The sequence below is a fragment of the Pteropus alecto genome, unplaced genomic scaffold (genome assembly GCF_000325575.1).
Source record: "Pteropus alecto unplaced genomic scaffold, ASM32557v1 scaffold101, whole genome shotgun sequence".
NCBI classification, from domain to species: Eukaryota; Metazoa; Chordata; class Mammalia; order Chiroptera; family Pteropodidae; genus Pteropus; species Pteropus alecto.
This window is the reverse complement of record NW_006432945.1, coordinates 4,011,529-4,036,372: the sequence shown is the minus strand read 5'-3', so window position 1 is coordinate 4,036,372 and position 24,844 is coordinate 4,011,529. Positions and strand designations below refer to the sequence as shown.

Genomic DNA, 24,844 nt, shown 5'->3' with positions numbered 1-24,844 from the left:
ACTGGGCAATCCCTTAAAGTGGGCTAGACACTTACATATCTTCAGAGTTAAAAAACACCATAAACAAGCCAAATTATTTTTATTTTTAAAGTTATACATTTTCATTTCCGAAATTCAGCAATAAGAAATCGTGTGACTTGCTTCCCTTTACTAAACACAGATTTACCACTACCCTTCTGATAGATCCATCCATTCTAGAGCAAACAAGTTTATCCTTTGGGTAACTCTTATTCAAAGCAATAAATCAATGGCCAAAACTTCTGAGTAACTCTTATTCAAAGGAATAAATCAATGGCCAAAACTTTCTTATAGCACTTGAGTATGTACTGAGTACACAGAAACTGACCACATTCATAGGGGCTGGACACATTCTACAACCAACCGTACAATTCTGAGCTAGTCTAAGTGACTCAAAGGAAACCTAGAAGTATATGTAGGTTTGTGGTTTCTCCAGGAAGTCTATTCCTCATTGTGGGAAGAAGACTCGAGACCCAGTAAGAGACCTAGAATGATGGTAGTACCTCAGCACACTAGATCATAGTTTTTGAAATATGTGTGGACATCCCTGACAGCCTAGTACCCAGGGATGGGGTAAACTGTAAAAAATGGCTTGGTATTGCTTATTATACCATTTACTTGGATGAAAACTGTAGAAGACTGTTTGCATCTCTTAGCTGACATCAGAAATAGCCTCACTGGTCAAAAATATCAACTGTCAAAAATAAATGAGATACAACATCCAGGAATTCTTTTTCATTGTGAGAGTCATAATATATTCAGGAGGTAGAAAGTAAGCAACAGGAAGAGAAGGGAAAGGGGTGGAAGGGAAAGGGAAAGGAAGAGATGAGATCTCATTCTGAAGGCCCATCACTCTTTATTTTATATTTTTACAAAAAAAACCATTTTGTATTCATTATCTCAGTACCTCAGTACATAAAAGGAATAAAAACTGATTGAATGGTCAACCAGATGAACAGATGACTGAATGAGCAAACAAACGAGTAGAAAGAAAAAGAACAAACACTCAAAGTTCAAAAATATTTGATATTGGAGAAGACTTGTTACTTCTGTTTTAAAAAGCTAATCTAATTAGGGAAGAATGTGTGAGAAGTAGCATGGCATTATGGAAATCAGACAAAATTTAAACTCAGAAAGACCTAGATTTAAATACTGGCTGAGACTCTGCTGGCTTGTGCCATTGAATGAATTGTGTATTTTATGTAAATCTTGGTTTTCTCCGGCTCTGAAACAGGGATTACAGTATCTACCTTACAAGCAGAATAAACCAGCGACTGTGGCACCTAGAACACACCAAACAAACCAGCTCCCAAATCTGCTCTGAAGTTCATAATGCAGCCACAGATGGGTGTTACAAACAATGCTCACCATCTGGTGGCTTCCTGTTCTAAATAATTATTCTTGCTAACTAGGTGTCAAGCTTTTAAAATCATTATATTACATGTTTGTACCCTCTAAATTTTGTGGTCCAAATCAAAGTTCAATATAATCAGCCATAGTCTAATACATAGGCTTGTTCTAAGAATTAAAAATAACGTTAGGAAAACCCCTTCTACAGTGACAGATATGTAATAAATATTACTCTTATTTAAACATTTCATTAATACCTTCATGTCATCTATTTGCCATTCTACATTATCACACTTATTCTAATAAGCCTACAACTGACAAACATATCAATCAGATCAGCCACTTGCAGAAATATATAAACAAGAAATGAAAAGATATGTACTAAAACATTCTCTTCAAAAATTCAAGTTGATTCCTTCAATCTTGACTTCTGAATTTTTCTCTCTTAAATTCGTAAAGACCTGAGGACTTAGAAGAGTAGAAAGTATCTTAATTTCAAGAGCCATTTCTAAACTGACTGAATAAGTAAAGTGTCAGGTTCAAAAGGAGAATTCAAAGTTACCACTATCAGTCTATGCTTTTTCTCTGCTTGATGGGCAAATAAGACTGCTGCTATTGTGTTTTGCATCTAGTCTCAGCTGTGCAAACACCAGTTAAGTAAGAAAAACATCAAGCCATCTCTATCTGATCTACAAATAACACAGATAAACTCCTTCAGGATGAATAGTTTAGTTAGGATGAATAGCTAGTATTCAGAATAACAAAATCTGCCAACTCATAAGGACCTCTGTATAAAGCCCTCCTAACTTACCATATTTTTTCTCTCTGTATTATCATATACCCAGAAATAATTATTATAAAGCATGCCAATCCAAACCAAGGTCACAGGCAACAATTCTTATAGCAAAAGTTAAATTAAAATGATTCATAGGTATTACTGGTTACAGTGATATTTCAATAACAATTCTGCCACACTAGAATAAACTTTCTTTAAGGACACATCTCTTCTGCTCATACATGTCAAGTCGTCTCACAAGCTAGAGCCCTCCCATTTCTCCCAATTTAAAGAATAATGTCCATTATTCTCAACATCATACTCAATGGTGATAAGTTGAAAGCTTTTCCTCTAAGTTCAGGAACAAGATAAGGATGACCACTTTCATCATTTTATTCAATACTTCCTTTATTCTGGAAGTCTAGCCAGAGCAATTAGGCAAGAAAAAGAAATAAAAGGCATCCAAATCAAAAAGGAAGACATAAAATTGTCTCTACTTGTAGATGATATATACAGAAACCCTAAAGACATCATCAAAAAACTGTTAGAACTAATGAACGAATTCAGTAAAGTTCTAGGATACTTTAACCAACGAGGTAAAAGATCTGAAAATGACAAATCACAGATGAAAGAAACTAAAGAAGACAAAAATAAACAGAAAGACATTCTATGCTCATGGACTGGAAAAATTAATATTGTTAAAAATGTCCATACTATCCAAATCTATCCACAGATTCAATGCAATCCCTATCAAAATTCCATTGACACTTTTCACAGAAATAGAAAAAAACAATCCTAAAACTTGTATGGCACCACGAAAGACCCCCAAACAGCCAAAGCAATCTTGATAAAGAACAACAAAGTTTGAGGCACCACATTTCCTATTTCAAACTATATTACAAAGCTATAGCAATCAAAACAGTATAATACTGGCCTAAAAACAGCCAGATCAATGAAACAATATACAAAGCTCAGAAATAAACCCACACATACATGGTCAATTAATTTATGACAAAGAAGTAAAGAATATGCACTAGGGATAAGACAGTCTCTTCAATAAATGGTGCTGGAAAAACTAGAAAGCCACATGCAAAATAATGACAATGGACCCTTACCTTACATCATACACAAAAATGAACTCACAATGGATTAAAATTTGAATATAAGACCTGAAACCACAAATGCCTAGATGGAAACATAGGTGAGTAAGCTCCTTGACATCGATCCTGGCAATGATTTTGGGGGTTTGACATCAAAAGCAAAGGCAATAAAAGCAAAAATAAATAAGACTACATCAAACTTTTACACAGCAAAGTAAACTATCAACAAAATGAAAAGGCAACTCACTAAATGGGAGAAAACATTTACAAATCATATATATGATAAGAGGTTAATATCCAAAATACATAAACAACTCACAAAACTCAATAGCACATAAAAAAAAATCTGATTTAAAAAATGGGCAGAGGAACTGAATAGACACTTTCCCAAAGAAGACATATACATATCCAACAGGTACATGAAAGGTACTTAACATCACTAATCATCCGGGAAATCCACAAAAAAACACAATGAGGTATCACCTCACACCTATTAGAATAGCTAGCATCAAAAAGACAATAGGTAACAAGTTTTGAGGGGATGTGTAGAAAAGGAAACCCTTGTGCACTGTTGGTGGGAATGTAAACTGGTATATTACAAACTGGCCACTATGGAAAACAGAATGGCAGTGCCTCAAAAAAATTAAAAAGAACTACCACATGATCCAGTAATTCCACTTCTAGGTATATATCCAAAGGAAACAAAATCACTGTCTTGAAGAGACATCTGCACTCCCATGTTCATTGCAGCATTATTTACAATAGCCAAATAACCTACTTGTCCACCAATAGATGAATGAATTAAGAAAATGTGCTGTGCACACACATACAAAAAAATGGAGTATTATTTAACCATAAGCATGAACGAAATTCTGCCATTTGCAACATCACAGAAGGACCTTGGGGACACTATGCTAAGTGAAGTAAGTCTAACGGAGAAAGACAAGTACTATACAATCTCATTTATATGTGAAATCTAAAAAGAATTGAACTCACAGAAACAAACAACAGACTGGAAGCTGTCAATCCAGAGGCAGGGGGTAGAGGGTAGGTGAAATGGGTCAAGGAGGTCAATAGTTACAAACTCTGATTTATAAGATTAATAAGTTCTGGGGATGTAATGTGCAACATGGTGACTATAGCTATCAATACTGTATTGTATATTTAAAGTTGCTAAGAAAGTAGATCTTGAAAGTTCTCATCACAGAAAAAAATTTATAACTATGTGAGATGACAGATGTTAACTAAACATATTGTGGTAATCAATTCACAATATAGACATGTACAAATCATTGTTGTACACCCTTAATTCAATGTTGTAGGTCAATTATATCTCAATAAAACAGAAAAACTTTTAAAAATAAAGTCCACGAGCCTGTTAAGAGGAGACTGTTAAGAGGTATACTTTTATATAATCCACAGGCCAGAAGCACTGCCCTGACATTACATCTGACATACAGTTAAATGTATAACCATGAGGACTGAAACAGGTTATTCTACACATTGGCTAAACATTAGAATTCTGTGATTACGGCTCCCAGTTTGTGCAAACAAAAACTGATCACATTATGAATAAACAATAAAAAGCTTAAAGCAATTAGTGTATTATAACTTTTTGGATTTGATGGCACATAACAACAAAAACCAGTCCAGAGTAGAAATGGATATTGTGATGTCAGACAGACAGGCACACGTTACATAGGAAGACGTGTTTAAATGGTAACACTCCTTCAGACAGAGTCCTAGCAGGTTTGGTTTCAAGTTCTACTGGAGAAATAATTTACCACCATAATCACGAAATAACTAACTAATATATTTTTTGTTATTTGCTGATATGCATCCATAATTCTCATTCTGAAGGAAAGATTTTTATTTTTCTGGTGCCATCAAGTGGTAACATTATGAAGTGTTCTAGGATTCAATGCAAATAACTTAGACAAAAGATATCACACTGATGTGTTTTATCTATGTCAATTAAATACTAGTGATGTTTTAACACAAAAATTATGTAAAAAGAAAAGGGAAAAATATCCCAGCCAATTATTTGCAACTATTTTTGAACGCCCAACCCAAATGTGAATTGAGACGAAGAAGAAAAATGAGTAGATGTGTAAGACCAGAATGCTCCACTAGCAAACAAAAAACTCCAAAAACTTATGAAACTATTTGAAAAACAAAAATTTGTATCAAAATGATATATCAGTCACTCCATGAGAAATATTGCCCCTGAAACTCCATTAACATGGCTATAAAAGAATATTTTTAAGGCGAAATCCCACAAGGACAAAGAGATCGGGAGAAAATATTGCAACAAAAATTTATAAGTTAGCAAGTAGATAGATAAGTGTTTATTGACTTGGGAAACTGAAGAAAGCGGCCTGACTCACACGGCACTGCAACTCTCTCCCAGCGTTCAGGAACTGGTGGCCCTAGATAAGAGTGAAGGATTAAAACTGAGAATTAGTCAAAAGCAGTTAAAAAGCAGTTAGGATGCCAATACATATACTCCCTCTTCCACTCCATAGAGCCAAGTATTTACTCATCTTTACACCATATTAGAAGACTGAAAGTTTTATCCTCTAGGAAAAGTAAAACAGAAGGCTTCTAGACTACGGGACACCAGGCAGAGTGAGGGCAGGAGTACTATAATAAAAAAGCGTTAGTAACACAGGAGATTGTGGTCATCTAACAGGTCAAAGACCATAGACAAATGACAAAAATAATAATTTTCTGGAAAGAAAACCAGTGGTAGCAGGTCCCATCAACCTTTGATTATTGTGTTCAGGAAGTCATGTAACTAATTGCAGCATGCTTCATTCTGCTCTTATAAGGAAAAGGCAAAACATTAAAACAAAAATTGATGCTTAAAAAAAAAGGTAAGCTGTACTTACACTCAGCAACATTCAGCTCCACGTGTCCCACATCACCCCCATTCATTAGCTGAGAGTTTACTGCAACTAATGAAAAACAGTAGGCAAATCTGAGAACCCTTTACACTCTTAGTTTAAAAGCCCATTTCATCTCGTCTCTTCAGGCCATTGAGAGCAAATGCACTAAAAAAGCTCTGTGAACACTCCTGAGAGGTGAAGGCTAGTGAACATCGGCCATATCAGGAAAAACACAGGTTATTTTATTCATAGAAGAGACTTGATTTTTTTTAATCTTGTTTTTGTTGATTAACTGATCAAAGTAGAGAGTTAAGTACCTCTGATATTGTTACGTAACTAAGAGTATATATTTATATTTAGGTCATTTAATCTTCAGCAATTTCTTGTTTTCAGTCTTGTTTTTACATAGGATTATACATAAGATATAGCTATAGGCATATATTTTTTTCCAGATACCAACATAAGGACATGCTAAAACATATTAATACAGATAAAATTGTACCTTGAACACCTTCTAGGAGTAAATCAACTCCCTTCCTATAAAAATCGGAAGCAGCTTCATAGTCGTCTTCTTCTTCCTTTTTTAAAGCCAGCTTTATTAATTCTCCTGCTTTCTCCAAATAATCTCTCTTGCCAAGCCTGGATTTCAAACTGCCAGGAAAAAGGCTACGATTTTCCCGTTCTTCTTCTGTTTTGTTCTGCTCACTGTCAGAAGCAACAGCCCCTAGTGCTGAAGGATCCGATGAAAGACTGAGACCAAAAGTTCTAATGGGAGAATTTTGATTGGAAGCCATTCCATCATCTAACTCAGCAAGAGAATCCACATCAATAGTAAGAGATATCAGATCACTGTCACTGGAGAAGCCTGGAAATATGATCACAATAAGAAACAGATATTAAGCTGAGAATCAGCCAAAAGAATACAAATCATGCTGACTAATCATTTTTTCATACTATCCAAGTCAATCAGGAAGGCTGTAATTTACTGATGGAAGTCAGTGGCTAGCAATTTATTTCAGCTTACTTCATTCATTTTTGCACTGTCTCTTCTGTAACTCTGGGAGACCATCTCTTTGCCCCAATTATCAAACGAAAACTAAAGAAACATCTTTATCTGGCCTTGCTGTCAAAAAGAGCCTTTACCACAAGATCATGTAAACCATTTACAGAAAGCTGATGCTTGTACACACAGCTGCTGTGAACAACACTATGATAAAAGGAAAAGAATAAGACAAAAAGAAGTCCTTGAAATCCAGCTCTTAAAACTTACTGCATGACCAACAGCAAGTTACTTAATACAATTACTTATTCTCCAAGGCTTTAAACAAGGAATAGCGTTAATGCATATAAAGCATAATATACTATCATTAAACTATAACTATTATAGCAATTATACAATAATTATTTAACTATCAGACAATGTATCCTCAGAGGTGTGCTGTTAGGTCACCATCCAAACCTGGGAAATATATGTCATTTATTTATTTATTTTTTAAAGAACTGAATATTCAGAAATTGTTGTTTCAGCCTCTTCCAAAGCTTTTGGAGCGAGCTCTGGTCTATATTTGTATCTGTTTTCTGACAAGAAAATGAATAATAGGTGCTAATGAAATATTTAGCAATGAAAATGACTTCTCTCGTTTCATATTACTGACTTCACGGTAAATGAGCATGATCTACAATAACAGTTATTAAACTTTTTGGTCTCAGACCCTCCCTTTACATTCTTAGAATGCTTAAGGACCTCAAAGAAATTGTTTATGTGGATTATATCTGTAAATGTTTACCAATCTTGATATTTAGCAGACTGAAATTTTTTAAACATTAAAGTCCATTACATGTTAACATAATTTTATAAAAGTTATTATATTTTCCAAAACGAAAAATATTTAGTAAGAGAAGTGGCACTATTACATTTCTGCAAATCTTAACAGAAGATGGCTACATTCTCTTCTGATTTTGCACTCAATCTGTTGTCTTATGTTGTTGTGATTGAAAGATTTGAATAAAATGTCACATAGCTATGTAAGTGAAAATGCAGTAAATATTTTAGTGGTCTTTTTAAATAACTGTGGATATTGTTTTCTGATATTACACCAAAACCTGACAAGTGGTAGTTTCTTAAAACTTAGTTGCCATGTAGAATATAAATTCCTATCAATGAAATTTGTTTGTTACACTCAAATGCATTCGTCTGTCTTGCACACTGAATAGTCTTTCATCCATCATGAGTTTATAACTCCACCCATTGGTCATTTTGAAAATACTGGTCCCCTGAGTTACACAGATCTTCCAAATGGTGACAAATTTCATTATTACAATATCACCCAAAAAAGCACATTTGTTACTATCACCACCAACCTCACCAGAAAATTCTTTAAGTACTGGAAAACTGTCAAGCTCTAAGTAGCAGACATTATTTCTCCAAAATTCTTATTTGGGGTTGATAACTTGAATCATAGCCTTGGCAACAAATACTGTCAGTTGTTTTCCTTAAAGTGTCAACTCACTTTATTCACTTTCGAAAAAATATTTGCCAAATATCCAAGTCTGAATACTAATAGTTTGTCTGAAAATTGTTCTTTCAGGCAAAAATGTTGTTCCAGGAAAAAAGCAGCTAGTTTATGGCTCAAATAATTGCACGAGTACTTTTCCTCAAGACAACCATGGTAGTTCAGCATGCAGTGTTTCAGTATATTTCCATTTCATGACACTAAGACATGTACCTAAAAACTGAGATTTAAGAAAGTTAAGTTTTGACAGTTTTATCGAGGACGTTCTTAGGTAAAATTAGCCCTGGTGTTACTGCAAGTATGTGAGATGATTACCGTCGCAGTCTGGGGTAACTGTCTTTTTTTTTTTTTTTAATGCCTGGGTCACTGTCTTGATTCATGCTCAGGCACAGCGGTTCACCCGCCACTGCTTTTGCTTCATCAGTGCAAATGTCAACACAGTAAAAAAGGCAAAATAATTTCCTAGATTATTAACAAAACAATTTTGCCTTGGTGGCCTCTTGAAAAGATATGAGGAATACCCAGGAGCCTAAAGACCATATATTGAGAGCCACTGATCTGTATCATTAAATAAGATCGATAATAGGGTTATGTAAAAATCAGGTTTTGGAACAACTATGAGGTCTGCATCACCACTGAATACTGATTGCCAAGTTTCTCAGGAAAAGAAATATATTAAGAAGGAAATTATTTCCTCAGTAAGTCAAAATTAAAGGCAGATTAGACTATACAATTCTAGATCAGGGATCAGCTAAATTTTTCTCTGAGGGCCATCTGATCTCTTTCAAACCAGTCAACACTGCTGCTGTAGCACGAAAGCAGCCAGACAACACAAAAGTGAATAAGCATGACTGCGTCCCAATACACTTTTATTTATGGATGTTGAAAACTGAATTCCATATTATTTTCACGTGCCACAAAATAATATTCTTTTGAATTCTGTCAATGATTTAAAAATATAAAAACCATTCTTAGCTCTTAGGTCATATAAAAACAGGTGATAGGCTGGATTTGGCCCATAGGCCATAGTTTGTCAAGCTCTTTTATAGACTCAAAATGCTTACTGCCTATCAAATAAAGCAAGTTAGGGTAAAAGCATGTTACTGGAAGTTACGCTCAAATTTCAAATCAGCTTTAACACACTATTTTGGCTCTCTATCAATCTACTGTTTTCAGGGTTTTTTAACAAATCCTCAGAATCCCCATGAAGAACTAATTTTGAGGTAAAAACTTTAGTTATAAAATAACTCATGGGGATATAATGTACAGCAATGACAACTACAGTTAATAATACTGTATTGCATATTTGAAAGTTGCTTAGAGAGTAGATCTTAAAAGTTCTCATCACAAGGAAAAAAATTTCTGTGTACAGTGATAGATATTAATTAAACTTATTGTGATAATCAACGTAGGGGTAGAGGCGCCAACCTCTGCTCAGCTAAAAACTCAGCATACAACTTATGACTCCCCAAAAACTTAACTACAGTCCCTCACTGTCCATGGGGGATTAGTACCAGGACCCCCTAAGGATACCAAAATCTGAGGATGCTCAAGTCCTTTATATAAAATGGTATAGAACAATGCAAAAGTGAGTCCTCTGCATCCAGAGATTCCCAACCACAGACAGAAAATACTGTTTTTGATCCAAAGTTTAAATCTGTGGCAAAACCCGGGAATATAAAGTGCTGACTATACATTTATTGGAAAAAATTTGCCTATAAGTGGACCCGAGCAGTTCAAACCCATGTTGTTCAAGGATCAACTGTGTATACAAACATCCAATCATTAGGCTGTACACCTGAAACTACTATAATGTTTTGTGTTAATTATACCTCAATAAAATAAAATAGATTTAATTTTGTTTTTTAAAAGCAACATATTTCATTAAAAGCACAATCTCAGATGGGGTTCACTGGACTTGGTGGAAATCTTTTCAATTCTCTGACATTACAGTTGTGCAGATGGTACTTCAAAATCAAAATCTTTTATAGCAACCTACAAAATTATCTACTGTTTTTGAGAAACATATAAACTTTAAGAGATTTTTTAAATAATTTTTAAATATTTTACATATTTCAATGCAAATTTATTTCCTTAAATGGTACCATTATATAACCTAATCCACCGAAATTAATAAATAGACAAAGTTTAAAAGAAATGTTCTGGTTTACACAGATAATCACAAAAGAAAGGAAATGCTGTTACAGATCTTTTGTCAGCTCTCCTGTGTCTTGTCACTATAACCTTCACATCATCTATCACGTTGCACTGTTCACGCTTTGCCTGATTTTCCTTTCTAACAAGAACAATAACAGCTAAGGGCAAGAGGGTAAAATTATGTATACTCAGTTTCTTGGCTTTTGACCACAAAAATCTAGTGTCATGGTCATATTTCCTCTTACCTTTCCAATCTCATTTTATTAGCAAAGGAAATAATGATTAAATGAAATTAGATCAGAAAAGTAAGACTATCAAAATACCTCAAGAGAAAGTCAGATAGTAAAATAAAGTAATAAATAAATGTTCTATACAAATTGTTTCCTTTTCAATTTCTACCTAATCCTAAATACAGAATATTTCAAAGTAAGGACGCAAATAAAAACTAGCAGGTTAGAATGAGAAATTTTTTAGCCTATCTAGGAGAAGCAAAGGCAAACAAAAAGACTTCTGGTTTTAACCTTTTTGGAGGACAATTTGGCAATACATATCAGATGCAAACAATGCATATATATTTGACCCAGAAATTCAGCAATTTATACCAAAAACAACCAGAGATATGAAAAAAGATCTATGTGTAAGATGATACATCATGAAAATCAGTAAAAATTTTGAAATAAATTTCTAACAATAGGAGATTATGGTTCATCTCTATGATAAAACATTACACAGCTATTAAAAATGTTATAGAAGAATGTTTAATGCCAAAGTATTCATGATCTATTAGGCAAAAATGACAAACTGCAGTGTGTGTGTGTATATATGTTATGTATATATACATACTGTAATTCTCATTTAAAAACATAAACACAGAAAAAAGGCTAGAGAGCTCCATTAAACACTAAAAGTAATTTTCTCTGTGTGGTGGGATTACCAACGACTCTCATATTCCCTGCATGTGTATGACAAGCCCCTAAAGCTCTGTACATGAACGATATCAAAAGAGATGCAGCAAGGACTAAAATGGGAATCTGAGAATAAAGATATGTTATACAGACATCATTTGTGGAATACAGGCCTGTATGAATTATGCAGCAGCCAGTGCCAAGGAATTCCAAACTTAAGAGAGAAGATAGAAATGATTATAAAGACAGATCTGTTTAAGGCACAGTAACTCCTGACACTTCTTCCTTGCCTATCTTCTTCCTTTAATTCTCTTCTTAAAAGGCATCCTACCATATCTAAAAAGCCTAACCCTATTGCAGCTCCTTGACCCTACACTGCAACTAATCATCCTCCCTAGTATTTTCTGATATCTTTCTTTTCCCTATTTAAGCAATTTCTAAATTCCCTTCTCAATCAAGTCTTGCTAAACAGCTCAAGAACACTCCCCTTCACCACTGCAGCAATAAATATATATATATAGAATATATAAATATTATATTCTATGTATATAAATATTTAGTAGCTAGTTTATTCTTATTTCCTTAATATGTCTACTTAATACAGTGCCTGCTCAACTCCTTAAAATCACGGTCCTGTCATCCAACCTGCTTTATACAAAGCTACATATAAATATCACATGAAATGGGCACAAGCTCCCTATAATCCAGAAAGAAAGTTAACAATTAAGATATAAGAGCAGCAAACAAGAGGTTCTCAGCTAAGGAGAGTAGAGAGAAAACTGTGGCTAAAGCAGAGCAACAAGGGATAATACAGAGACTATTTGTCAAAAGTTAAACCAACCTGAAGTCAATCCATGTTTAAAGGGGCTCTCTGGGCTATCAGGAGAGTAAAAGGTGCATCCTTCACCAATGCCATCAAATCAAAAACCTAAGCCTTTTTTGGAAGGGATGAGGGCAGGGAGGTGGGATGGGGAGTCAAAGGTTCTATGAAAGCGTTCTGCCTCCAGATTCATTTCACAGGGATTCAAGTCTCAGGGCTATTAGAGGGCCCCAGGTGACTGGTTAAAAAGCAGCTACAGACAAGAGGGGTTTATTTAGCATCCCAGTTCACCTACCTACCCTCACCTTCTGTGCTTTGAACTGCTCAGAGTAGGGCAGTACAGTGCAATCTGTCTAAGACACCATCTCTGAAAGACATGCACCAGAGGAAAAGGTTGCCACAGAATAAATCTTTATACTATACACTATCAGAAATCTATATTTGAAGACCATCTGCAAAAAGATGTCACTTTTCTTTAGAACAACAGGTGGTCTCTCATGGTCAACTATATATAAAATACATGGCCTCATTATTATTAGCTGATAGCTTTCACTAAGCCCTGAGGTTCAAATATTGCCAGTCAACAAAAGAGAAGTTCTACTTTTCCTAGTAGCAATGACTCATGCGCCACACACAAAGCATGGTATCTAGCCAACAAAGATCACCCTGAGATAGAAGAAATACATATCAATCTCCATTAAGAAACAGGCCCTTATAAATATGATTTTAAGTGAATATCTAAATCTAAATCTAGTTAAGATTCTAATGCTAGTTAAAATACTTGATTACCAATTCATCATTTAGTAATACTATTGTTACTAAAAGAACCATTCTTTTGATGTTTCACATTTTTATAACGTCCTTGGGACATATCTGTGCTTCACTCTTGAAATTTTATGAAAAGAGCATCCGAATCTCTACTGTATATTTGGTGAAAAACAGAATGAGCTCAGAAAACAACACATTCATCACAATTACAACTCTAATACTGTTATTTTATCATGAACAACAAAGATCTATGAGTTGGCTTCCCTTTCTCCCTAATGAACTTTCTATGCTGCTACTCTCCATAATCTTCTCTGCCAATCACACCTGTTTGCTGTTACCAGCACATGAGTAGCTCACACTGAGCTTCTATGCCAATATATATTCCCACTGATATATATTCTCATCATCTCACAAAATATAGTTCTGTGATTGCTATTAAATACCTGGAATGCCTTGACTACCTTAGGCACATGGCTTAATTTCTCTGAAATTCCAATTTTAATTGTAAAATAAGAGATTTTATCTACATCATTTCTAATGTTCCTTCTACTATAAAACCCATTCCCACAATATGTGTTTTAATTTGCCTCATCCAACCCCTAAAGTCCTAATTTCAAAATTATCATCAATAGCCCTAGGGTTTTTAAGAGTAAATATTTATAATTTGTATCATCTGTTTTACATGCACACATACACACAATGACACATTCTCATTTGTGTTTATCTTAACAACGACCTATTCTTTTTCTATTTATTTTAAGCAATCCGACCAAAAAATTTCAACTAGTATGGGACAGTGAATAGAAGTTAAGTAGATAAGCCCTTAAAAGAAAAATATTCTAGTATAATATAATACAGGGCCTAGACTAAGCCCAGTAACAAGATTTAGAGTTCTCATGGTGCCACCTAGTGGAAATTTGCTATAAATTCTACTTAAATTTAAATTACTTTTAGTTTAACTTTCTATATTTTGTCATCTTACAGTACACAGTGTAGTGCACAGATATTAAGGTTATCTTAAAAAGAGATTTGGGTTATTAAGTGGCCAATTAACTGAAGGATATTCCTTTTTCAAGTGATCCTGCCTCAAAGCATCAACTTTAACTAAATGAAAATAACACAAATAATAAAAATTAAAAGAAAATATAATTAAAAAACTTTGATACAAAAGAATTTTTTTCAAACTTAACTGCATACCTTTCCAATAATTCTCCCAATATTTAAGACATTAAATATAATCAATATTATTCAACTTAACACATATTAATTATAATCTTAGTGTTTATCTACATAATGGAGAAAATTACTACTTTGCCATCAAATAAATACACAAATCTTGGACTGGGAGTGATTTTAAAAGATCCCTTACACAGACCAGCAATAAATGCTATTATCCTCAAAACGTACATCTCATTTATTCTAAAATGGCTAATTCAAGACAGCTTAATAAATCCTTTCTTGAGTCTAAAACGGTTAGAATGAGTATTTAGAAGCTCTTAATCCACAATTTACAGACCCCTCCCCCCAAAAAAGGGTAGATTTGGCTATACCAATTTAAGAATATTCATTCATAAGATCTGCTACATATAAGTTGATCTCTCAGTTTGTATTTGTGGTTATGATCACCTATTTTCTCTTATTTGCTGCGTACACCTGGAAAATGTCCCTCCCAAAACTGCAAAGGAAGTAAAGTAATGTATTAGGAAGAGGAAATGACACAGGTTACCAGATGAGACTATACCAACATCAAAGTCTCCAATATCAAGGCCAGCGTGGCAGTAAAGCAACCTACATCCTTCAAACAGGCCAACAGATGAGAGAAATATGTCAAGGAGCTCAATTCCCATGCATCGTTTTGGCCAAGTTTCCACACATGTCACGGTAACTTCATAGCTAAGTTTAATTCAACAAAAGATGGAAGTTTAAAAAGGAAATAAGATGTTAACAATCAATTAAACCTTTTATCTTTGAGAAAATATATTGTTTAATTTCTCGGAACAAAGGAGATCAAGAGTAATCAGCATTTCATTTTAAAATCATAAAACAATATTAACTTTTCATCTAAAAGTTTACTAACTTCGTAATTTTTAATTTCAGATTAGATAATCACCAAATTATTGGTTTTATTTACCAGTTAATCACCAAATTATTGGTTTTATGAAACCTTAAAGGGGTTTCCTCTATCCCACTGCACTATAAAATAATGGTAAAGTTTTTAAATCACTAATCTAGGTCTTTATGTTTTCCTCAGAAAACTTTCTCTCAAGGTAACTTAAAATTTATTGATTGCATTTTTATTGTACTACTAAAAATCACTTAGATCACTTAGCCTCTACATCTGTTCTCTGACAGGTGACACACTTGCCATGCCATTCTAACTCCACCGGAAGGACCTTGAAACAGCAGACTATATATATTAAGATTTGCCTTTCTGGCTAATTCCACTGGCAAACTAAATCACAAGTATGAAAAATAAATCTACCTTCAAAACACCATTTAAAATACTACACTCAGAGGAGTTGTTATGGAGTGAATCACCTCCTTGCATTTTGGCTCTGAACCCAAACCACAAGCATTTGCCAACCACAATCCCTCTACAACGCTCCATTTCACTGCATAACTGTGGGGCCTGGCTGGCTGCTGGCTTTCCTGCTCTTGCTACTAGAGGCCCTCTCCCTTGGTTGTCTCCAGGGTTTACAGACCTTTTGGTATGAAGGTAAATCTTACACTTGCCCAGTATGCCAGACAATCTCATGGTATTTAAAAGTCATTTCCCCTCTCAAATAGCAATGAATTTGCAAGCTGTCTGACTCTCAGAACTGTAATTTGTCAACAGGTATCTTTCAGAAGGACTGATGAACATAAAGGCTATTAAAGGGAGGAGGTAAAAAACACAAACATTAATAGCATTTCTAGTTCCATGTTTTTCATTCTTCATGGATCACAGTGTATTTTAGAGATGGTAATATAGCTGGACAACTAACCTATGACCTGAAAGGATAAAATATCAATATTACTTTTAAGTATAAGTCTTTTCCTGTATTTTTAACAAAACTGTTGCCCCCAATTTCTCTCATAAAAGCATATTCCTAAAAGAGAAATTCTTCCAAGGAAAACCCATTGTTTTGAAACTTCAATGTAAACTCTGAAACAACTGCTTTAGGTAAGGTGGCCCATACTGCCCAGTTTGTCCAAGGCAGTCCTGGTTTATGCTTGTTGTCTTACTGTACTTGTTCAAAGCATCCTCTTTAATTCTAAGAAGCATCACAGATTAGACAACAAATCACTGACTCATCCTTAGCTTTAGGTTATATATCCTTTAACATTAACACAGCCAACTTTTTACCTAGAACAGCTGTGCATCTTTTATACATCATCCCAAGAATAGTTATTCCTAATAATAATGCTCTTCTTTGTCTCTCCTAGGCTGCAGCAAAGGACAAAAGACCTCTACATTGCGCCCATCCATGATTACCTAACACTAAAATAGGCTCCCAAAACATACTTCTCTCACCATGGCTGACTCCCACCTAGTAATAAAGGCTTATTATAGATATCATATATATAACCATTCGCAAATCCCACATCCATAAAGGCCTGTATCAAAAACCAGAGAGAGGAAAGAAACATTCGGCAATTTCCAAGAGCTGTACTCCTCATTGAATATTCTCCTATAAATATTTCTAACTCTCCTACTTCTTCTCTATTGGATGTCACCAAATCAGCACGTTTTATAGGCAAAAAAACACACTCTCCTTCTTTCTCAGGAGTAGGGTATCTCTGAGGCAATAACCAGATGAGGTAATCCCAGACAGGTTACCTTCCAAGGAAACTAAATCTAATTAGATTCTCATTGGGATCCCAAGCAGGGACTAGATTTTTCCAAAGCCTAGCAAGGGTCTCAGATCAAAACAGGTTACAGAGGATATATTTTTCCAAAACACCATGATGGATTGTAAAGTAAAATTACTGTCACCAATGTTTTTCTATGACGTTGGCTGATTCAGGATGGAACCCTGGGCCTGAGGTCCCCATACATCACACAGGACACTGGGTATAAGTTAACGGGCTTTGCCTTTAAGTCAACATGAACAACCATAAAAAAAAACAAGAAAAAGTGATCACTTTTCAGTATGGCACTACCAAAAGAAAAATACAATTTAAGTGCATCAGCCTACATAACAAATGGGAATCTGTTGCTCCTACCAAATCAAGATGAGACTTTACTGCAACAGATTTATGTCAATAAGTCTGCTGACATATAATAGTAGTACATATCTCCACACAAAAAACATCACTGCAATGAGATTATGGCTACCTCCCATGTTAGGCTCATAAAGCAGCCTTCTCTACCATAAACTCTTACTTATGAAAGAGATCAAAAAAAAAATTATCTAGTCTATGATTTTACTTTTATGTAAATCACACCTAAGCCAAATCAAACAAATCTACCTATTTTTAAAGACTCTCCTCATCCTTATCCCCAAATCTTCTTTTTTAATTTTAAAATCTTCCCTGGAAGAAAACTAGCTAAGGAAATCCAAAAACAAAAATGTATGTTTTAAATATTCATAAAAATTCAAATATGGCTTAATAGAGGAATAAAACAAGAGATTAAACATTCTTAGAGTGAATAAAAGTAGAAAAATTGCTTTGGTTTAGATTCATGTTTTATAAAACATATCAAAAATACTAAAACTGCTTTAAGTTTACTCTTTCTGGGTACATAACTAAACTTCTAAAGCCAGTCTTGATATTAATTGTCTAAAAGTCAGATGCTGCCAAATAAACTTAAGGAAGGCATTCTTATTCTAGAGAATGCAAATTTTTAACTCTATATCACATTTCGTCAAATCTAAGGTACCATTAATTGTAGGAGGAATGATTATTTTATATATCGCACTAAGAAAGAAAAAAGCTGTCAATTAAGTGGAAGATACCATTGACCCAAATCATGCACCCCATATCAGTGATGTTAAAATGTAAAGAAAAAAAAAGCATCTTAGAATTAGTGAATACTCTCAAGGGATTCAATATCCATTTATGTTTTGCAATGCAAATATGATTTATAGTCAAAATCACTGAAGTGAAAAAAAAATTAATCTCTTACCTTCTGTACTACACTCAGGAAAGCTATCAGTGAGGGAATCCAAATAAGCTTCAACGGGACCAATCAATTCAGAACCATCATTAATTATACCACCCTAAAGAGATCAAAGTAATTATCTTTCATTGTAAATAGGATATTTAAAAAGTCATTAATAAATAAACAATAGTTATTTCAACTATGTATGAGGATTACAAAAACTATTCAGCTATTAAACTAGATTAAAATTGCTTTTAAAAAAATCAATAGGAATATCAATATTGGCTCATCAGTTATAACCAATGTACCACACTAATGCAAGATGTTCACTGGAGAAACTCTGTAAGGGAAAAGAGGGTTATGGGGAAACTACACTTTCTGCAGAATTTTTCTGTAAACCTAAACTGCTCTAAAAAAAAGTCTATTATTTAAAAATTCAATAGGAATATTCTCGTATTATAAAACACATGACTTTTTATAAAAGCGTACTTTTTTCCTCTCTCAAAAGTACTCATTAAAAAAATGTAAAAAAAGAGAACATCCTCCAGCTAACGGATATTATTCAGAATCATTAGTGACTGGTCGTTCTAATTAGTGATAAATGAACTCCATTAGGAAGTCATTTAATTTTGTCAAATTAAAAACCACAATATATCACATAGCACCTCCAGAAGATTTCGAAAATGACTTAAATTTGAAAACCACTTAAATACAATGTAAGCAAAACTAAGTAATTTTAAGATATTTTTATTAAAGAGACATATTTTAGTAAATACGAAACTGACTTTTCAATGTGATCATTGAATTCTATATTTAGAATCAATGTGATCATTTTAATTCTATATTTAGGTTTGCAAATTCAGGCCTCAAAGACCGCTTCTTCTTACATGCAACAAGAGAATGCTATCAGGCAAGTGGTCGTGGTGTGTTTGCACTGTGGCCTTATGCACTGCTCCAATCATGAATGGGCTTATAATCCTTAAATAATTATAACTAATTAAAATAATAGCTCTTCTGCTCCTTAACATCTTTCCTTCCACCAACAGTTCTATGTCCCCCAACACTAGTTCCAGGATAGGATAGCGAAACCCAAGAGAAATACCAGACCCCTATTTCCTCTTTACATCAGCACCAAGAATTTAAAACTAATTTTACATAATCAAGTCTCCCTGCCACCTTATCTTTATGAAAGAGAAATTTGAAATGTTCATTCTCAAATTACAAAATTTTACTTCCAAGAGTGGTTAAATGAACTGAGGCTTTATAAACAATTATTCTTTAGAAACAAGAATTTACTTTATTCTTTAAAGAATTACTTTATTCTTTATTAAAATATTCAAATCACAACTTAGATCTGAATTTTTCTCCAAAAAGAGGAATATCTATTCTAGATTAAGCCATCCTTTGAACATTCAAACCAAAATTTAAGCAAATATTCTTGAGAAACAAAGTTGACTTTCTTTACAATCTTGCTTAACAGAAAGTACCTTTCAATTACTATCTCTTCTGATACCAGGTGTGCAGTGACTTTAAGTTGGAAATGATCCCTATAAGTAACTCAAGAAGTCATTAGGACTAAAAGATTTCATACGTGTAAAGTGTTTAGAACAAAGTAAGCACTCAGAACTGTTCTATAGAACACAAGGGAAGTAGTAGGAGAATATGCCACAATTCTATTTTAAATCTCTAGTTCAAAAACATTAACCTTTGGGTGTTCCTGATTATGCAGTAAAAAGAAACTCTTATTACATAGCATCTCAAAAGTTTTTAATGAAAAGTCAATCTACAGGGGAATGAGTTCAGGTATGATGGAATAAGTAGATCCGCAAATGTTCTCCCCTAAAGACAATCCATATAACTAGAGAAAACTGTCAAAACAACCATTTGAGAGCTCTGGAAATTGACCAAAAACATAAAGCAAATGAAGAAGTGGTTACTCATGAAAAACCACAAAACCACAGGTAGGAACTGTGGGAATATGTGGCATTCTTGCCTAGGGTTACTTCCATTTTCTATCCCAGATGGGTTACCATGGTAATTATACAAGAGTAAGGCAAAGCTTGAAAACCAGCAGATTCACTTAGAGGAAGCTGGCATGATTTTGACTGAAGCACAGAAAAAAAAAAAAATCTACCCAAAGAGCGTTATCAGTAATAGAAGCGATCTCAGTGCCAAACAAATGGCAAGAACAGTGGCTCAGCAAGCATGAAGTTGCAGCAAGCAAAGGACCAGCACATTAGTCAGACATTTATCAGGGAGATCCAAAAAACACAGCAATAGGGGTTCTCAATAAGCTCTCTACCCATCCATGCAGAAGAGACCAGGGAGGGATGATCAAGCTATTTAGAAATCTCTGGCAAACCATGAGATAGTACACATGCACAGAAGAAATGGAAGAGATCCCAAAGGAAAGTAAAATTGGAGGCAAACTTAAAAACTGCTTGAACCTTGAAAACAAAGAATCATCAGCATAAGGAGAAATACATGATGAAACAAAGTGTTCAAGTACAAACCAAGACCAAATACTGGCTGACCACTAAGATATAACAAGGTTAATCCCTACTAAACTGTGTTTAAAAATGCAATAAAAATTAAAAAATTAAAAACAGCATAAGTATTAGCAGTTACATACTACACATTAAACAGACTCCATAGATTTAGATGTGTTACTAAAAGAACTGAAAAAAACAATGGCAACAGCCTTCTGGGGAAAAAAATCACAACTCAAGAGTTGCTATATTATCCAAAATTTCTAGTTTTCAATAAAAAAAAATTATGAAATATACAAAGAAATAAAAAAGTATGCACTCCACACAGAGAGGGAAAAAAGCAGTCAGCAGAACTAACTCTGAGAAGGCAAAAATGCTGGACTTAGAAGGCAAAGACTTCAAAACAGCTATTTATAAATATGTTCAAATAACTGAAAGAAATCATTATTAAAGAATTAAAGTATGGTGACTATGACTCATGAAATAGCAAATGTAAGTAAATGGAAATTATAAAAAAGAACCAAATGAAGCATTATCATAGAGCCAAAAGTGGAGACAATCCAAATATCCACCAACTGAATGGATAAACAAAATGTGGTCTATTCATATTCACTTAATGAAATACTATCCAGCCATAAAAAGAAATGAAATATTGAAACATGCTACAACACAGATGAATCTTGAAAACATTAAGCTTTGCAAAAGAAGCCAGATTTAAAAAGCCACATATTATATGATTCCATTCATGTGAAATGTCCAGAACAGGCAAATCCAACAAGACGGAAAGTAGACCAGTGGCTGCTAGGGGTTGGGGTAAGTGGGGAAGGAGTAAGTGCTAATTAATGAGTATGAGGTTTTTTTATGGAGTAATGAAAATGTTTTGGAATTAGATAGTGATAATGGTTGCATAACCTAATGAATATACTAAAAATCATAGAAGGGTACACTTTAAAATGGTGAATTTTGTTACGTCGATTAATCTCAATTTAAAAAAAAGAGAACCTGATAGAAATCTGGAGTTGAAAGGTATTGCAACAAAATTTTTTAATTTACTAGAGGAGTTCAACAACAGATTTGAGAAAGAATAATCAATGAACTTGAAGATAACAGAAACTATCTACTGTGAAAAACAGAAACAAAAAGCAAATAATCAAGAGAATCAGAGAGAGATGTGAGATAAAATCAAATATAACAACTTATACATAATGCAAGTATCAAATGTAAGAGTGAGAAAGGAGCTAAAAAATACATTTAAAAAGATGAGGGCAGAAAACTTCCATAATATGACCAAAAAAAAAACATTAATATACAAATACAAGAAGATAAATTGAACCTCAAATAGGATAAACAGAAAGAGATCAATAACCTAGACTAACACTGTAGAAAGGCTAAATTCTGAAAGTAATAGAAAAAGACTTATACAGTGGAACTATAGTACAATTAACAGCTGACTTCTAATAAAAAACAATGAAGGACAAAAGGCAGTGGGATGATAAATTCAAGTGCTAAAAGAAACACTATCAATCAATAATTCCATATACCTAGCAAAACTATCCTTTAAAAATTGAATCATTATTAAAGCATTAAAGTGTGGTGACTATGACTCATGAAACAGCAAATATAAATAAATAGAAATTATAAAAAAGAACCAAGTGAACAAAAACATTTCCAAAGACTGAGAGAATCTGCTGCTAGTAAGCCTGCCTTATACACATATAAAAAGAAGCAACAGGAAATCCTTCAAGCTGAAAGAAAGTAACAACTGTTGGTATTTCAAATCTACCTGAACAAATAAAGAACACCAAAAAAAGGTAAATATAAAAGATTATATAAATATGTTCTCCTCTTTTCTTCTCCTAACTTCTTAAAAGACATCAGATCATAACTCTATATTGTTGAGTTTATAATATATTTAAGGTATACACATATGATAACACAAAGGAGGGGGTAGTAAATAGAGCTTTATGGAGCAAATTTTCTATATTTTACTGGAATTAAGTTCGTACTAACCTCAAATAAAATGTCATAAAGTAAAATGCATATTTTAATCCCTAGAGCAATTTCTAAGAATATAACTTAAAAAAACACACATGTAAAAAAGAAATTTAAATGGTACAATAAACGACATCTATTTAACACAAAAGGTAGCATAAACAAAAAACAAAAATATGAGACATAAAATAGCAAAATGGCAGACAAAAATTCAATCATATCAATAATTACTTTAAATATAAAAGGACTAAATACCCTAATCAACAACAGCCATTTTCAGTCTGGATAAATAAATAAAATCAAACTATTAGATTCAATTAACACGAAGAGACTGAAAGCAAAAGAATGTAAAAAAAGGCACCATGCAATCAGTGACTATGAGAGACCTAGGGTGGCTACATTAAGATGATACAAAATAAGGCTTTAAGACAAACATTACTAGAGACAAAGAAAGACATTTCATAAGGCTAAGAAATTCAATTCATCAGGAAGACATATCCATTATAAAATACATGTACATGCCAACAGAGCCCCAAAATAAAGTAAAAGTTAAAGTAACTGAAAGGAGAAATAGAAAATTCAGCAACTGAAGACTTCAATACCTCATTCTCAATAATTAACAGAACTAGATGGAAAATTAACAATGATACAGAAGATAAACAACACCAATAACTTGAACTGACATTTACATAAAACCCTGACAAGAAGATACATATACCTTTCAAGCACACACAGACCATTCTCCAGGATAGATCATATGCTAGTAAATAAATCATGTCTCAATAAATTTTAAAGAACTGAAATTATGCAACATATGATTTCTGACCATGACCACAAGAAACAAAATTAGAAATCAACGATAGAAAAACTTTAGAAAATCCATGAATATTTCCATCTGAAACTAATATGATATCGTATGCCAACTGTAATTAAAAAATTAAAAATATTAAACTCAACCTTTCATTAATAAAAGAAAAAATTTATGACTATCAGTATTTACAAGTAATCGCATTTGTTGGTCTAAGATTAGAGTAAAAGAAAATCTATTTGTTTTTAAAAATATAAATAAAAAAATAAAGAACATATTTCTAAGTAACCAGAAAAGTCAATAGAAAAGTCACAAAAGAAATTAGAAAATACACTGAACTGAATAAAAACGAAAACATAAATATTTATGGGACTTGAAGCTGAAGAATTGCTAAGAGGGAAATTATAATTCTAAATGCTTATGTGAGACAAGAACCATCTCAAATCAGTAACTTAAACTTCCACTTTAAGGAATTAAAGAATTAGACAAAGAACAAAGAAAATCTGAAGCAAGCAAAAGGAAATAAAGTCTAAAGTCTAAATCTATGAAATGAAACAGAAAAATAGAAAAAAACCAATGAAACCAAGTTGATCCTTTGAAAAGATAAATAAAAATATCAAAAAAAAAAAATCAAACTTTTAGCTACACTGACCAAGAAAAAAATAAAAATAAACAAGATGCAAACTACCAAAATCATGAATGAAAAAGAGACATCAAAACCATCCCTATAAAAATTAAAAGCATTATAAGGAAATACTACAAACAATTTTATGCCAACAAATTGAATTTCGATCAACATATAAAAAAAATTTGGCAACATATTAATTATTGAAGTTGAGTAATGAGTAATGGAGGCTCATTATACTATTCCTTCTACTCTAATGTATATTTTAAAAAATCAAATCAAATGACTATACGGTTATTTTCATGAGGTATCTACCATCAGTTTTTCTACAAAGAAAAAGCTATGGTATTATAGCACAACCTATGGACTGGCTACTCAAAAACCTCCCCCCTACATATCTTCACCCACAATCAGAACTAGAAAGCTAAGAGCCACTGCTCAGAGTTTCAGAAGCTAAGGATAGTCCTGTGACCAGTTCTGGCCAATGAGATATAAGAAGGACTATCTCTAGATAGTTAGCTTTACTTTTCTTGAACTTCCCAATCTTTTC

The 24,844-nt window shown here is 33.4% G+C and overlaps 1 protein-coding gene across 12 annotated transcripts in view; it reads right to left on the bottom strand.

Moving 5' to 3' along the window:
- The window catches only part of RPS6KC1 (ribosomal protein S6 kinase C1), a 222,337-nt gene that overhangs the window by 169,290 nt on the left and 28,203 nt on the right, over positions 1 to 24,844 (bottom strand). For 8 of the 12 annotated variants that reach the window (XM_025043947.1, XM_025043948.1, XM_025043946.1 and 5 more), the window contains 2 exons: positions 18,405 to 18,498; positions 6,634 to 6,996 (listed from right to left, as the gene is read on the bottom strand). In XM_025043947.1, coding sequence (XP_024899715.1) covers positions 6,634 to 6,996; positions 18,405 to 18,498 — 457 coding nt within the window. Of the gene's footprint in view, positions 1 to 6,134; positions 6,159 to 6,633; positions 6,997 to 18,404; positions 18,499 to 24,844 lie in introns of those variants that run through there. The other 4 variants (XM_025043951.1, XM_025043952.1, XM_006907719.3 and 1 more) reach the window with 3 other exon arrangements.